General features: G+C 38.3%; 1 protein-coding gene across 1 annotated transcript in view; it reads right to left on the bottom strand.

Moving 5' to 3' along the window:
• The window catches only part of ANKRD13C (ankyrin repeat domain 13C), a 78804-nt gene extending 72228 nt beyond the window's left edge, over positions 1-6576 (bottom strand). Inside the window, exon 1 of the mRNA XM_059062983.2 lies at positions 5802-6576. Within this exon, the coding sequence (XP_058918966.1) occupies positions 5802-6246 (445 nt within the window). The 5' untranslated portion in view covers positions 6247-6576. The remainder of the gene's footprint in view (positions 1-5801) is intronic.
• Positions 6577-18474: the final 11898 nt, after the last annotated feature.

Here is an 18474-nt window from a genome sequence, read left to right as displayed (position 1 = left end):
GCTCTCCAGAGGTAGCTCTGCAGATGTGTTCATATCACAACTTCAAGTAGCAGTTCACGTTCTATATTGCTAATGATGATGGCATCAGGAAACAGTCATTTAACACCAGGACAGTCCTAACACCAGGACATCTGTTGGAGATGCACATGCAGGAAAAGGTGAAAGGAAGAAGGTTCTATTCATACAGTCATGAAGATCAACTGAATCAACCTCACAGATCAGTGGAGTGACAGATTTCATAGCCAAATCACCCTCATGACCAGTGACGGTGCATAAAACTTTAATGGATTATCTTGGGCCTCCAGAAACCACTTTTTCCTAAGGGAAAAGGAGGTATGCCTTCCAAAAATAAAATTCAGAAAAGACTACAAAACACGAGGAGGACAGAAACAAACTACTAGTGTTCTTTTAAAGATGTGCCTCTTCAACAGTGAGAGGCCCGCATACCGAAAAAAAAAAAAAAAAAAAAGATGTGCCTCTTGACTAAAATTGTTCACCTGAGACTTCTTTTTTTTCCATGCAAAGTTTACCTTTATAGTCTCCTTTTCTCAAACAGACATATTGTGCTTTATTCTCTTGTATCACCCATCATGAATGTTAGTGACAAAAAATGAAGCAGGGAAAATGATATCAAAGGAAAGATCAATTAATATAGAATAAGCCAAAATGAACATATTGTATGGGCACCAAAAACATTTCCTATTGCCTCCATTCTCAAATGTACATTTTAAAATTTTCTGAATGTAAGATGTTTTAAAATCTCTGTCTGAAGAAATCTGTCAGCCACCAGACACAAGTTAACCATTTCTTTATCACTTCACTGAGTTACCTGCATTGACAGGAATAGTCTCAAACTGACTTTTATCTTAAATTTGAAATCTCTAATCACTATGTAAAATAACTTCAAGAAGATTACACTACAATTCAGTAAAAATGAAAATTAACTGTGTATAGAGAAGATGGCTTGTCACATGCCAGACGATGTAATTAAAGGCAGTAGAAACTGCCAAACCTCTCAGAATAGATCAGAAATTTTTCACATCTAGGAAAGGCTGGTTTGAGCAATTCATCTATCAAGGACTTTTGTCACTCTGGCCCCTAAAAGCTTCTGACTAATGGCCAAGATAAGGTGTTTAACTTGCAAAGATATTTGACTCAATTAAGGGAAAAAACAAATAGGATGCAGTCAAAATCAAGACAGTCTTCTATAAACTTCATAAGCATTCTCAATTCTAAAGGGGAAAAAGTAAAAATCATTAGCATCAACTATAAAAAAAATAGCATGTTACCATGATGCTTTAACTACCAATGGCAAAAAAGGATTCAGAAAAATCTTCACACTAAAGCTCAGACTTAAACTTTAATCCTATACTAAAAAAATACGGGTATATTACTAAAGATATACTAATGATATATGGTTTAAGTAATTTTTGAACACTCAATGTATCTTTTTCCCCACCCTAGAGGAGCTGTTATTAAATATACCATGTGTCAAAATCATTGGCATATTTGAACACAGTATATATATGATATTATGGCTGTTACTGTATTTAACTTATATTTCAAGAGATATGTTTGGATCCAAATACAATATTCCTCAATATAACTGATGGCTTAGAAAGAGCAATTCAAACTCAACTAACATTTTTCCATAAAAGAAAAAGCTCTATCCTTGCTCCTACTCAATTTGACAATAATTTGTAAATACACATACATACACACACATCAAAAAAAGTTTTTCAATTCAGAGATCACTGCAAACTGAAAGAGCTAATGAATAGTGAGCTAAATAGTGACCAAATTAGGATTCAACAAGCTTTCCAGGTAGGTAGAATAAAGCATCAAGACTAACAAGATAAAAATTAATAAATGTAAAGTCCTGTTTTGAGGTTAAAAGAAAAAATAACGACAAGAAAGGACAGAACGGAAAGATAGCCACTTACTTGAGAATAAACAGTATTTAAAAATCTACATACTGTTGTACTATATTATTTGATGTATGCTTTTTACTAATATACATTACTAAATGTGTACTGCTTAGAGCAATAAATATAGTCTCTTTGTCTTTGCTGATGAGGCTACTACAGCTTCAACACTAAGGTCAGTTTGGGCACCATCCTCACAGGAAAGAACTAACAAACCAGAGTTTCACTAAAAGATGACTAAGATTTTCATTTACTTTTTTAATACACTTCTATAGCATTTACTGTGTTTCAGGGACCATTCTTAGCACTTTATAAACCATGTCATTAGAAGAATGGATACGGAAGTTAGGAATGTTTAACCTGAAGATAAGGAGAACATGATAGCTCTTGCTTGTCAAATACCTAAAGGGCTATCATGTGGACAAAGTAGCCTATTTATCCGTGCCATTGCATAAAAAGAAACATAACAACAGTGAGAGATTTGGGCTCTACAGAAAATCTCTGTGAGCTGTTCAGTGGCACTCTCTCTCTACAAGTACTAAATGAGAAATACATATTAAAGAACTTTGTCATAAATTGCCACATACACATTATTAAAATTGACTTCTTTGCAAAACAGTGCATCCTGATCAACAGAAATATTTACAAACAGGCTGATCATGTGCTTTGGAGTTCTTGCTGTTAGTTCAGTTCCCAGCTTTGGAACTTATTTACTAAGTATGCAACCTTGCCAAAGTTTCCTTGCCTCTCCAGGCTTCACTTTCCTCACCTTTAAAACAAGGATAAAGCTACCCTTTAGAGCAGGATTATTGTGAGAATTAAGTATAATAATGTATGTAAACACTTAGCATAGCACTGATGTATTTAATAAACTGTATCTGTGATGATGATCATCATCATTACATTATGGAAGGAACATCTAGTGAATATAAAACTATGTCATATGATGTGATATAATTGTATGGCTCTGCTATGCACCTGTATGAGTGTATGATTCTGCTATGCACTCATCATGCTATAACAATCCAAATATAACAAAGAGTTTGTTTTTGTTGGGTGACTCAAAACGCATTTATCTTTTGTAATTTGAAAGGAAAAATAATCTAAAAAGACTAAAGTATCCAGGTTAGTAAAATTTCATGAGCAAAAGTAACCTAATATAGAAGGGAAATTATGCAGCTACAGGGGAAAAGGAGATTAAAGAAGTAGCACATTAAATAGAAGCTACTCTTCCTTAAGAGTCTTCACTGCAGGAGATGAGAATGTAAATTGCAGGCAAAACAATTACACTTTCCACAGGTATGTGAATCATTGGTTACATTCATCAAAAATATCAACAATGTAACAGAACGTAAACTGGTGCAGCCTTTAAGAACAGTAAGGAGGTTCCTTAAAAAACTAGAGTTACCATATGATCCATCAATCCCACGCCTGGGCATATATCTAGAAAAGATGAAAACTCTAATTCGAAAAGATACATGCACACCAATGTTGGAAGCAGCACAATTTATAATAGCCAAGACATGGAAGTAATTTAAATGTCCACGGGTAGATGAATGGATAAAGAAGATATGGTATATATAGACAATGGAATACTACTCAGCCATAAAAAAGAATGAAATAATTGCCATTTGCAGCAATATGGATTGACCTAGATTATCAGACTAAGTAAATCAGAGAAAGGCAAATATCTTATGATATCACTTATATGTGAAATCTAAAAAAATGATACAAATGAACTTATTTACAAAACAGAAATAGACCCACAGACATAAAAAACAAATTTATGATTACCAAAGGGGAAAGAGGGGGGTAATTAATTGGGAATTTGGGATTAACAGATACACGCTACTATATATAAAACAGATAAACAACAAGGACCTACTGTATAGCACAGGGAACTATACTCAATATCTTGTAATAAGCTATAATGGAACAGAATCTGAAAAAAATCTAAAATACATATATATAAAAAACTGAATGGCTTTGCTGTACACCTGAAACATTGTAAGTCAACTATACGTCAATAAAAATAAAATCAACAATGTTAAGGGCAGCTAAGTACAATGCAAGCATTTAGTATATCAAGACGACTTAGTAAGAGAATTTCAGTGGGCTAAGGAAGAGTTCAAGGGTATTCAGGATTCTAATTACTTTGAACAGAATTTGTACTTTAACAAACCAACTCGTAAATGCTAGATGACAGATACACAAGCCCAATAATCCTGCAATTCAGTACCTTCTGTGATCAATCAAGAAAATCAGTTCTAACATACTATACTATCATACTTTGTCAGTCATAGTCACCTCTCTCTTCTTTCAAAGGGAATCAACTCTCAAAAACAAAGTTTTATCTGTTTTCAGGTACATTTCAACGTAATGGAACTCTATATTTTAAAGGTAATGGCCGTAAGATAAACCATATATATATAGCTATTAAGACCAAATCTGAAAAATGTCCTAATAACTAAACAACCCGAAGCTACAACAGATCTCCGACTAAAAACCGTTTCCCAAAAGGTGAGAATATAATTACCATCAACGTACAATATTATGTCGTTGCAACAATAGTAAAGTAATTAAATAAATTAAATGTAGGAATGAAAAACTGGGTGCAGCTTTTAGGAACACTCTGGGGGATTTGATTTTTGATAAATGAGAGGTAGTAATTCTTAACAATATTGTAAATTCAGAATACAAATGCAGTTGTTAGAGAATTATACAACCAACAGAAGTCTTACTTTTTTTTTTAATCTCAATTTTTGCCCTAATTATACATAAGAAGCCTAGAGTCCAGTGGAATTAAGGGAGGTTATTCCACAGCAAGTATTTCATTAATGTGTTACACTATTTTGAGCAGAGTTGAATGTGTTCTAACTGAATGTTTACAATACTCACGTTCAGTTAAAAGCCGAACTATTAACAATATTTGCCAACTACCCAGTTTAAAATGGCCCATCAAATGTTGAAAATATCAGTACTGACAATAGTTTTCATCAATTTACTGTGGCTTAAATGTCAACTCAGTCACATTATGTTTTTAGAAGAAACAGAAAAAAATTCAGCTAGTAAATTAAAGCAAAAAGTAGAAATACAGTCCTTGAATAACAAATGACACTATACGTTGTCATGTAAGACATGATGAGGTTACTATGAAAAATCATAGTACTATTTTTAGCCACAGATCATCAAGATGCAACATTACTATTAGCAATTATGTATCTAAAACAAGCAAAAAACTCTAAGCTCTACTCCAACAAAATCTTAGCCACTCAGAAGTCACTTTACATGCTCTAGGTATCAAATGCCAAAAAATTTGTACTGTGGCTTTCAGAAATCAAAGCATTTGCAAAGTGTAAACACTTTGTACCAAACTAAGCTTCCTAAAAGTAGAAGAAAAAATAAAGAAAAGAAACAGACAACCTGATGGCACGTAGAAATCACAACCAGCTGCAGTCAGGTTGGGATTTGTACCTGGGCAATGAAGGGAGGTGGGCAATTTATGTGTTCAAAATTCAAGATCCCAAGGGGGTAGGGGCGTTGAAGAAGAAAAGATATAGTTCAATAAACAATGGATGATGACCAGGTTGGATGAGAGGCAATCTAAAATTTCTTATGGTCAAGAATCAACACATTGAAGCCCTGTCTCAAACATAAACAAAACAGCTTCTAAGAGTTTGAAGTAGCCAAGGAAGAAACATTCCTTCGCACCCACAAGAACCAATCCCGAAACCACTGGCATGCTATTACAAGATTTATGGGCATTTGGCTTGGAATGGCAAAAGAGAGGAAAGAAGGGTCTGTTAGGATTTCAGAGGCCTGGGGAGGCACAACCTAGGCTCTGGGAAGAAGTGGACAGGGGCGAGCACTCCTCACCGTGATTATCTTTCTGCCCGATATTGTGCGTGCGGATGAGAGAGGACAGTCTCCTCACATCCCCCTTGAAGACGCACTCGTGCACCGGGTAGTGTGCGGGGCAAATGCCTCCACCTGCGACGACAGCAACGGGGTTGGTGCCCGCTAAAAGAGCCGGGGACTGGGAGGTGGTAGTCACGGAGGAATTGTGCAGCGGCAGGGCCGGGGCGCCGGGGGGATTGGAGGAGGCCGGAGCTGTCTTCAGCTGTAGCCGGTGGTGATGGTTACTGAAGATCTTATGACAGGCTCTACCGCCCTTGCTGCTGCTGCCTGTGCCAATCCTGCCTCCGGTAAAGGTGCCGCCGAGGGCAGCCGCCGCTTCCTCATCCCCGGGCTCCAGCAGGTCCCCCTCTTCTTTGCTGGGCTTGTGGTCCCTCCGCAATGAGCGGATCTTCTCCCCGGTCATCGCCGCCAGGGGCAGAGAGGGGATCCAGGAGGTTCACCCCTGGCGACGAAGCTCGCGCTGCGGCGGCACAAGGCGATTAGAGCGGTGGCCAGGATACTCCAGCGCAGCATGAACTCCCAGAGCGCCCCCGAGCCCGGGACAAACGCATCTCCCGGAGGAAGAAGAGCCGGCTCTCGCCTAGGCACGAAGGGACGCGCGCTCGCTGGGGGGAGCTAGAGTTCAGGTGCCCACGACACCAGAATCCCCGTCCCCACCGCCGCAGCCGCCGCCACTGCCTCACACCGAAAAACAGGGCACGGCCATCTTTCCCTGGCTTCTCTCGCGAGAACTCCCCTGGGAGGGAGGATGGAGGAAACACCGCGATAAGTGAGCTGCCTGCTCCCTCCCTCGCAGGTTCTGTTCCCAGAGTTGCCGAATGCCGGCGCTTCCCAGGCAGCGGGTTCCCGCCCCAAGCTGGAGTCTCTGAACTAAAAGACCGGGATCCAGCGTCCTAATGGCCGCGATTCTTGTGGGCCGTCTGAAACCTTAGCCTGCGTTTGAGATATTCGATGCACGTTATAAACAATGACAGACCCTGCGATCTCTGGGCCTTCCTCAGGAGTGCTGACTGACGCCAAGGCACACAGGATATGATGTCACTGAAATGCACAGGACACTCATTCAATAAACTTTCGCTAAGCACCTACTTCGTGCCGTACACTGTGCTAGTAGATTTATAAAACACCACTCCTGGCTCCAAGGTTCTCGTTAGAGAAGGAAAGATAGTCAAGCAATTGAGTACAAAATGTAACTGTGAATAAAGTGGATGCGAAGTGCTGGGTTGCACGAAAAGAAAAAGCGGGGGAGAGGCAAATTTTAGTGTTGGAGTGTCAGAAAAGCCACCACAGAAGTTTAAGGACTGACCCTGGAAAACAGGCTATTCAGCAGACTGGGAGAGGGGAGGTCACTCAAATATTTGTCAGATGAATGAATTTTGGGCAGGCGTCAGAGTTAAAGAATGGGGAGTGGACCCTGAAGGATGGCAAACAATAACTGTGTAACCGGAATATCGCTGGAGTAGTTCATGGCCAGCCTCGACCTAGCGTCAAATTCTGAAGAACATATATCTGACCTTGACAAAATAACTAAAGCTGTTGGGAACTGGAGGGCAGAGGAGTTAGCAACGTCCAAAAGACATTAACCTGTTTATCTCTCCTAAGTCCCATTTACTCTGACAGCTGCTTCTCTCAAAACTCTTCTTTCTTTTTTTTTTTTTAACTCTTCTTTCTTAAACCAACTTTATCACTACCTCCATAACACCACCCCTCCAAATAAAAACTCCTGTGGGAACTGTCCTCTCTTCATCCTTCCCTGCTACTCAGGTTTCACCTCCCATCGTCTTTCAAATCTATTCAAATTAATGTCATTCTTCCCTTCTTCCTTTTCTTTCTTGTGTGTGTGTGTGTGTGTCTGGGTGGGGGGAGGCCGGGGGCTGGGGGTGGGGGGGTGTTCCATTTCTGTTCAAGTATTGCATGGGCAATCTGCACCTCAAAGGATCCTCCTAGTCAGAAAGCAAGAGGGACTGAACACCTATGTACAAAAACATTTTCTTCTTCCACAATAGCCCCTGAAACAGGTGGTAGGCTCAGCACTTTATATGCTATTTCCTTGTGATAAGTATTATTTTCAATCTTCATTTGACAGTTGGAAAAACTTCCCAATGCATCAAAGGTGGAATGTAGCACAGTTAAGTCTAACTCCAGGGCTAGAGAAATAGAAAGGGGCCAGATCGTGTAGGATTTTGTATGTCATCTCAAAAGTTTAGACATTATCCTACAAGAAATGGATAGCCTTTTAGGGATGTTAAACAGGAGAATAGTAAACACACACACACACAAAGCAAAAAAGAACAAAATAAAAACAGGGGAATAGCATGATGCGATTTGCCTTTTAGAAAAGTCACCCAGTCACCCATACCTTAGAAAAGTATGTATCCAGAATAGATTACAAGGGGGCTACTATAAAGACAAGGAAACTGAGAGACTCCTGCATAAATCAAATAAAAATGTGTGTAAAAATATGCATGTAAACGTCTGGTAGAATATACGTCACACAGGGAGAACAGTAGTTCACTCTGGAAGATAAGAGTGCTAAATCACATATTCCCTGCATTGCTTGAATTTCTTTTTACAAAGAGAAAGTATTCCTTTTTATTAATCAGAAAAAATAATAAATTAATTTTCAAAAGAAGTATGAGATTCAGGAGGTGAGAGATTATGAGAGTATAAACCAAGTTAGTACGAGTGAGGCTGGAGAAGGTTTAAGAGTTTAGAAAAAAACTGAGTTCAGTTTTGGCATATTGAATTGAATGTTCATGTTGCTCACCCATAAGGAGTTAGATGGCAAATATTTTGGTATTTGAAAATGAACCTTAGGAAACAGAAATCTGGGTTAAGATTCAGAAGTTATCATTACACAGTGATTGATGCCACAGAAGTCATTGAGTTCCCCAAGGAAGATTGTGTAGAGTGACAAATTAAGGTCCAGTCTAGAACAAAACCTTGAAAACACCAATATATAAAGGATGTGTACAGGAAGAGTGGCCAGAATCCTATTAATATTAAAAAAAAAAAACTTATACCAAATTGTCTACCATTGTATCTGTGTTACCACTGGATTTAGAATTTAAAAGTACCTTATTAGTGGCTGCCACCCATGGACAGATGTGGAAACTCCTAAGGGTCCCCTCAGTAAAATCAAACACTACAAACATCAAAAATAATATTCAGCCCTTACTTTTAGGAGCTCCACAGTGTAATAGGGGAAAATGATATAGAAATATAAGTTTATAGTAGATTGTGGAAAATACAAGAATTGGAATTATATGAGATTCTAATATACTACAGAAGAGGAGGTTATTAATTCTATCTGGAGGAAATGAAAGTTGGGTGATCAGAAAATCTTTCTGGAGGAGGTAATGTCCAGACTGGGTTTTAAAGAATGTATAGGAGTTGGCCAATTGGGTAAGGGGAAAAAGATATTATAGGTAAGAATAAAAATTACAATAATAATAGCTATAATTTATTGAGAGCTTACCACGTGTTAGGCATTGTTCCAAGCAAGTTTCAATAACTATTTGATTTTATCCCCATAACAATTCTATGAGGTACTTTCTGTCCCTATTTTACAGATGAGGCAACTGAGGCACAGGAAGTGATCATCCAAATGATGAATAGAGATAAGAAGAATAGTATGTATAAATATAGCATGATATTTGAGAATTATCAGAGCATGGTATGTGGCAGGAAAAGTGGTGGTAAATGAGACTAGAAAGGAAAGCTGGGACTTGATTACAGGAGCAACTGTATGAAACTTGGGCTATATATGCTAGGCAGTAGAGAGTTTGCAAAGGATTCCAAACACATTAAAGACAGAATCACATTTAATAGTATAATGTACAACCAACCAATACCCCAAGGATATGAGATTTTGACAATCTTTCCAGCTTAACCTCCTCACACAATGCCAGATTCATTCTTCACTTTAACCAAAGCAATCTGCTGACAGTCCCTTATCTGCTCTCATGCCACCATGTCTTTGTACATGCTATTCCATACATCCTGAATTTACTTCTATTTCACTTACCTAGATACCTCAATCTATCAAGAATTAGTTCAAATTTTATCTCTTCTTCACACAGGGTGTTTTTTTTTAACTTGGCATAGAATTCAGGGATCCAGGAAATTACATTGAATGAAACCACTAAATAAAATTTAGCACATCCTTCTATTATGAATGTAGACCACAAACCACAATAAGATTAGAGGTACCTGTGCCTCTGCAACCAAAAGAAACCAGAGATATTTTCATATCACATTACAGTTGCTGCAGATAACTCAAAATATCATTTACATTCATCACTACCTCAAAATTATGTTAATAATTATACCCACTGATAAATCTTGTTCTTCTATGAGTTAATAAAGAAGCACATATACTGCTATATCACAAATTTGTTTTTTCAAGTATTTTGATAGCTATTTCAATACTCTAAATTTCCTTCATAATCCAAAGTATTTTACACACTTAAAAACATTGTTCTGAAAATGGGTTCCTAGACTTCACCATACTGCCAAAGAGGTCCATGGCCCAAAAACAGAAGTTAGTAACCCCTTCTTAGGAGTCTCTAATGACACCTGCCCTTTCCTCTCCTTGTCTCCTCTCCAACACCCCACCATTCTGAATATGTGTCCCTTCTTTGCCTTCTGCTGATTTCCCTTTCTTTCCCAAATCTTTCTGATTTGCCTTTTCTGATTTTAACTTTTGCATGCCTCTTTGATATTCTTGTCCACCTCTTCAACTAGTTCTTTGAGATTTCTCAGTACTGAAACTATGTTTATCCCTGTTGTATGCACGGTGCCTTACAGAGAGTGAAATAGTGAATGCTTATATTAATAATAAACAGTTGTTGAATCGATCACCCATAACATAAAACCCCAAAGTATCTAAAATGTACCAAGAGAAGTGTAAGCTAAGTGATGAGATATTAGTAAACTTACTAAATAATCCCAATCTGACTATACTTTAGCTGAATACTAGTTTCTTGGATTCTTTTGTGAGGCCCAAGAGTAAATATATACCACTTTGGATTTTTTTTTTAACAAATAACAGTAAATGCAACTGAAACGGTCTTAAATTAAAGGGATTTATTGACTTACATACAGAACGGTACAGAGATAGGTCTTCAACCCTTCCAAACCGCATGTCAGTTTCTCTGTGACTCAGAGCACCTTCTCCCTGTTCGGAGCATTCTCCAAAGGCCAGCTTCTCTCAAGGACCCAAGATGGCTGCCAGCAGTAACAGGGGCCTGTAGCTCCCTCCTTCACCTGCAGAAGGAGGGCCCAAGACCCCACAAGTCGGCTGCTCGACACTCATAAGAGGATCCTGTCCAATCGCCACGTCTGAGAGAGTGTTGATTGGCTCAGGCCTGGGGTACCTGAACCAATCCCTGTGGCGGAAGAGATTACCCTTATCAGGTTTGCCCAATCACAACTCTTCTCTGAGCAGGGTGGGGTGGGGCCAAGCACTCCAAACTGCGAAACTGTTTCATAATGAGAAAGAGGTGGGAAAGACGACGGGGAGACAAACGCAAGAGCAGCCATGAAAAGAACTACATCCAATGACTTAAAGTGGGATTTTCCTTGTGGGGGGTGGTGGGGGAAAAACTGGCCTGTTACCACAGTGTCAAGACTAAATATGATGAAATATGTTGGTTATCAACTATATCAATAAGTAATGAGTAAATAACTTCACCATCAAACAACATATTTATGTTTTATTCAAATGTTACAGAGATAGAATTCAATCCAACAACTCAACTATATAACTCAATTTTTCAACATACTATATTTACTCTGGTCTTACCGACTAGCACTTCTTAATTTCCCTCTTGGTATGGCTAAGAATCCAAATAATGATCAATTTGCCTTGAATAGCAGGAAGAAGTACTTTCTGATAAGTGGAGTCCCAACTTTTTCTGATGAAAAGTTTGTTAGATGCCTTACTGTTCACTATCACCCAACAATAACTGGAGGATTAAGCGTGGTTCAAAGAACGAATATTTCTGAATTTTAGGGGAAATGTATGTACCTGTATTAGCTTTAGACAAACACCTAATCCCCATCCTGGTGTCTTTATTTAATAAAAGCAGTAGTATCACAGTATGAAATATGGAATGTACTGTATAAAATAATAAAATCCCACTGTTATAATTTATAAATGCTTCAACAGACCTACAGTTAAGATTGGTAGTTATGGACTTCCCTGGTGACGCAGAGGTTAAGAATCCACCTGCCAATGCAGGGGACATGGGTTCGATCCCTGGTCTTGGAAGATCCCACATGCTGTGGAGCAACTAAGCCCATGTGCCACAAATACTGAGCCCACATGCCACAACTACTGAAGCCCGCGTGCCCTAGAGCTCATGCGCCGCAACTACTGAGGCTGCGTGCTGCAGCTACTAAAGCCAACAGGCCTAGAGCCCTTGCTCCACAACAAGAGAAGCCACCGCATTGAGAAGCCCACGCACCGCAAGAAGAATAGCCCCTGCTCTCACAACTAGAGAAAGCCTGCGTGCAGCAACAAAGACCCAATGCAGCCAAATTAATTAATTAATTAATAGAAGCTTTGTAGTTATTAATCTTATGCAATCCTCTTTATGTTGTATACCAATATGTTTCTAATGTAAACATTAGAGCAAGTTTAGTCAACATCTTTTATTCTCCTTCTCTCAAGGTTTGTATTTCATACTTTCACAATAATCTAGAATATGATTTCCTACACTCCATATTTGTTGAGATAGGCCTAGGAGAATTTTGCTTGGATAGATGATACAGCTGCCTAGCTAATTAGTTATTGTCTTCATCAACCCTGACAACACTCCAAACAGTGCACTGACAAATGAAAATAACAAACTTTGTAAATCAATACCTTCACACGTTTTACATCCATCTCCTAGGTCTCCGTATTTTTATTTCCTCCAAATTTGCCTACTCTTTTTCTCAGAAGGTATGCTGAGCACTTTTAATTCCTTCTACTATTTATGATCAATGATTATTAGTGATTTAGTCAGATTTCTCTTAAGTAATCAGAAAAAATAAGAGAGGCAGGGGTTGCCAAGGAAACCAGAGCCAATAGCTGTGGAAGTTCCTGAGGGAAGCAATTCCTCTGAGAAAGATAAAACACAGAGACTTTTTCTTTCTTTGGTGGGGGAGGAAATATGCCAGGAGCTTAATGAGAGGGCAAGTCAATATGAAATGAAAAGGAAAAGATAAATTGCAACATATGTAAACGAGATCATTTTTAGATCACCAACAGAGGCTTGGAGCAAGAGATACAAAGACATGAATAGGAATTTTAGTAAAAGAAGAGGTTAAGGCTTCCCTGGTGGCGCAGTTGTTGAGTCCGCCTGCCGATGCAGGGGACACGGGTTTGCGCCCCCGTCCGGGAAGATCCCACGTGCCGCGGAGCGGCTAGGCCCGTGAGCCATGGCCGCTGAGCCTGCGCGTCCGGAGCCTGTGCTCCGCAACGGGAGAGGCCAAAACAGTAAGACGCCCGCGTACCGCAAAAAAAAAAAAAAAAAAAAAAAAAAAAAAAAAAAAAAAAAGAAGAAGAGGTTAAGACACGATAGGTATATATGTAAGAAATTAAATGGAGCAGATGGGTCAGGGTGAGTGTACTAGTGTCCATGGCTTCCTAGTTCTGCTTTATTTTAAATTACTTAATTGCCCCAAGATACATCCAATTACGTGCTATATTTATTAGCCTAAATATTCCTCAAGAGAACATCGAATTCAACATGTCCAACATAGAACTTATCTCTGTCAGCAATCCCACTAGACAGACTTGTACATCACCTTTATTATTCTCAACTCCTCCTTCTCCTTTACTCACACAACCAGTCACTAAATCTTGACTTTTCTCTCTCCTATATAGCTCTAAAATTGAACTATTTCTCTCAATTTTACACTGGCCAACTGGGGTGCAGGCCACTGGCACTTGAAACTGTCCACAAACTCTGTTGTCTCTGGCTCCCAGTCCCCACTCCTGCATGCACACATACACAGAACCCTACATCCTCTCACCACTTGGATTGCCAGATTTATCGAAAAAAATGACAAGACACCCAGTTAAATTTGGACTTCAGATAAAAAAACAAATAATTTTTTAGTATAAGTATGTCCCAAATATTGCATGGGACAATATTGCAAGTATTACAAATATTCATTCATATGTGGGACATACTTATACTAAAAAATTATTTTTTTAATCTGAAATTCAAACTTAACTGGTCACCTTCTATTTTATCTGGCAAGCTTACTAACTCTCAACCATTTGTTTGTATTATTTAGAGTTACATATGTAGTTAAAGTACAAAACCAAATGTACAGGAATAGTAACACCAAATTCAAGAGAGTGTTTTCTACAGAATATGAATGGGGAAATGTCATCAGTTGGGGATAGAGAAGGAAATTCCAACATATATGTGCTGTATTAAGTATGTTTTTTAAAATTTAATTTAATTTATTTAAAAAATTTATTTATTTATTCTTGGCTGCGTTGGGTCTTCGTTGCTGCGTGAGGGCTTTCTCTGGTTGCAGTGAGCAGAGGCTACTCTTCGTTGCTGTGCGCAGGCTTCTCACTGCGGTGGCTTCTCTAGGCACGCGGTCTCAGTAGTTGTGGTTTGTGGGCTCTAGAGCACAGGCTCAGTAGTTGTGGCTCATGGGCTTAGTTGCTCCGCGGCATGTGGGATCTTCCTGGACTAGGGCTCGAACCCGTGTCCCTTGCATTGGCAGGTGGATTCTTAAACACTGCGCCACCAAGGAAGCCCTATTAAGTATGTTTTTTTTAATTTTTGCTTTTTGGAGTTTTCTCTTTCTAAGGGGATTTATGTTTCATTTCTTAAGCTTAGTGGCACAAATAGATTTTTTTATATTCCTATGCTTTTTTGTGTGTCTCAAATATTTATAATAACTATTTTTAAAAGCTTAACAGCCCTCTAGATGAAGTCCAAAGAACAGAACATGGATTACAAGCACCTTCATGGGTTCACTGATCCTGTTTTCCTCTCTACTTGTGCCATGTCCAGCTTGTACACAACAGTCTGGCCATGCTGAACAATTTTCCTCAAAAGATGTCCAAGCCTTTGTCCACACTATTTCCTCTCTCAAAAACTCAGCCCCACCCTCCTCCTCTTGCAATTAAGTCTCAAATTAATTGTCAGTATCTTCATGAAAACTTCTCTGGTACCTTATCCATGTCTGGGTTAGGTCCTTCTATGGACTTCCAGAGCACTGAGTCCTGTCACCATTACTTACCATCTATTTGCACAATAGTGTAACTGGTGACTTACTTCTCTGTATCTGTATACCATTAGAACATAAACTCTAAAAGTATAGACTATGTTGTATTTACCCTAATATCCATAGCCCCTGCCTCATTAATGAGCCCTCAATAAATATTTGTGGTAGGAATTAATTAATTAATGATGAGTTGGTTTATTTAACATTCTTAAGGCATGCTATAATTTTACTTTTAATATGAATCCTGATTTATAATCAGTATTTAGATGGAATCATAAAATCTTACCACTTCGTAGTGTGAAGATTGAAATCATTACCTGGAATAAAGTTCTCTTCTGTCATTCATATTGCAAAGTTTGGTTTCAATATCATCTGTCACCTAAACTAGGTCTTCTTTTGCTGTTTAGGATTAGCACATCCTAAGCACTCATCAACTTCTACAAACGACACTTAGGCATAGGTGATGTTTCTGAAAATTGCTTTTTATATTTTTGCATTCAAATTTGATGAATATAGTAGGTATTATTCTATTATACAGCAAGTATTAGGTATCGATACTCACCACTTGCATTTATTGAATCAAATTTTAATACAATTTTGTTGCTTTTAATACAAATTTTGTTGTTACCTATGTTTTCTGCTCAGTCTGCCTTTTTCCTTCATTTCCGTTAAAGTCCATGTGCTAACTAAAATTGTGATTTACTAACAGCTCCTAACCCCATATGTAAAAAATCAATACATTATTACCTTAATGAAATAATACAACTTTCATTTACTATGCAGATTTGCCTTCTTGAGTTTTCTCTTCCTGTTATCTGTTTTCTTGACACCACTATAAATTTTACCAGCACTCTTCCTTCAATTCTGATTTTAAGATCCTTCATAGAGTCTTTGCTCCTCAGGATTTCCCCATTCTCATTAATAGAAGAATAAAGGCAGATATTGGGAAAGCGTTGAGGCTGGAGCAGTTGGCACAGGGAAAAACAGTATGTGAGACAGGTATCAAGAGGATGCCATCTTTACTCCAAATGCACTCTCTTTATTTATTTCCATTTCTCAGACTTTATAATTTCAGCTCTCAGTTAAGTCTTATCCTCACATTCTACTTCTGCAATTTCTAAAATAATATCATCTGGATCATTTTGAGTGAATATCAAGAGAAGAAAAATAAGTCAAGCAATCATATAATTATTGAGGACCCCCTATTGCTAAAATCTAACCTACCATGGTTCCCTGACTGTTATGAACATTTGGCTCAGGGAATGCAAAAAGCTACCATTTGGAGAATGTTGGCTGACAGTCAAGAGCCTTCTATAGTGGAACTTGCGGCGATGGATTCACCATAGTCCATGACTGGTCCCCAGTATGACAAGTGAAGAAATCTAACTTTGTCAGCTTCTTGAGAGTGAGTCTATTTTCCAGGGATGAACTTAACATAGCCAAGGATAAAAGACTGATATATGTGAATTCCAATCTAAAATTAATGATCAAGTGGACTATCAGCACATCCCCCTGTAGACAAACTGCATACAAAGCCAAATAAGCAGAATGCTGCTTGGTGAGCATGGAATCAGAATAAGAAGAGCCAGTTATTTGATTCTAATGTTTAATGGCGTTGTGTTTTGTGAGCCTGATGTGTCCTGTTCCACAGGAGTGAAATTTCTGTCTGTGAGGCAGATGGAGATTAACAAGACCTGATGAGCACCAGCTCATGCCTCACCAGCACACCGTGCCTGGATGGCCAGTGCCAACTTGTGCCTCTGTGATTCCTTCTTCTTTGAATTCCTGGATGACTAACACCCCTATCCTCTTATACACATCTACTTGTCACTTTTTTCTTTAGATATATTAAAACATTCTGTGTGGTCATGGTCAAGTATGATCCAGGAAGCCATTATGTTTTTTTAGATGACTTTGTACATCTCTACTCAAATTCACTATGTGATCATTTCAAATTTTTACTTTCAAATAACTCTGCTTACTTGTAACCATTATTTTTCTTCTGGGGGGAGGCTCCTCACTGTGGTGTCTATATACAGTTAACACATAAAATAAAAGCAAAATATTTTTAATGTTTCATCTCAGGAAGTAAGGATTAGGAATATTACTAAAGGATGTGATCTACCAATAGAAATATTTGTTAGACTTTTTAAACTACCCTTCTGCATGTGTGTGCATACACACACAATATAGGACAATTATTCTTAGTTCTTAAAGCTTTTCTAATTTGTTTTTAAATAACCATAGATAAATTTTAAAAGGAGGAGGAACTGGAGGTGGAGGAGGAAGACAGGGAAGAAGAAGAGGAAGGGAAGTGGAAGGAGAAAAAGAAACTCATCCAGATTAATTTTAAACAAGACATTATAACATATGTACAGCTTCATTTTGATCAGTCAGTCTCTAATTTTTAAACACCATCTAATTTTTAAAACACCAACTTTTCCAAATGCTCTTTCATACTCCAGGCATTTACTATTACTCTGTGTTCCTGAATTTTCAACGAGTCCTAGATATATGCTCTTGTTTCTTTCGATGCTCTATTGTTCATTGTACAAATATTATTTCCTTTTGAATGCAATTTCAATTTGCTCAATGCTATGGCTATTCAACATTTGTGTTCTTTCGCTACACCTATTTTTTTTAATTTATTTATTTTATTTATTTATTTTTGGCTGTGTTCCGTCTTCCTTGCTGCACGTGAGCTTTCTCTAGTTGTGGCGAGCAGGGGCTACTCTTTGTTGAGGTGCGCAGGCTTCTCATTGTGGTGGCTTCTCTTGTTGTGGAGCACGGGCTCTAGGTGCATGGGTTTCAGTAGTTGTGGCATGTGGGTTCAGTAGTTGTGGCTCACGGGCTCTAGAGCACAGGCTCAGTGGTTGTGGCGCACAGGCTTAGTTCCTCCACGGCATGTGGGATCTTCCTGGACGAGGGCTTGAACCCATGTCCCCTGCATTGGCAGGTGGATTCTTAACCACTGTGCCACCAGGGAAGCCCTACACCTATTTTTTTAATTGTCTAATTTATGTTACTTCAGCAACTCCTTATTTTCCAAGATTCTTTCTTTAAGCATTTTATCCAGCACATATGTTCTCTGAGTGACCATTTTGTAACTAAAACCTTTTGATTGGATATGTTTCATTTATACAATTACAATAATATTTTTATTGGTATCATAACACATTGGCTTATTAGTAATTAAGGCATTTTGCATACACAGTATACAAGTGTGGACAAAAAATTTTTATTTTTTATTTGCTATGATGTTTTAAACTGTCACAGTCTTTTCAATATAACAGCTGCACACATTTATCAAATTAAACACAATAAAAAATTAGTGATGATTGGTCTTTGTGGTTCCTAGTAATAAATCTGTCTTTTTAAAAAATCATAG

This window comes from Kogia breviceps, chromosome 1 (assembly GCF_026419965.1).
Source record: "Kogia breviceps isolate mKogBre1 chromosome 1, mKogBre1 haplotype 1, whole genome shotgun sequence".
In the NCBI taxonomy this organism is placed as follows: domain Eukaryota; kingdom Metazoa; phylum Chordata; class Mammalia; order Artiodactyla; family Physeteridae; genus Kogia; species Kogia breviceps.
The sequence above is the reverse complement of the archived record's forward strand: the minus strand, read 5'-3'. Positions and strand labels throughout refer to the sequence as shown.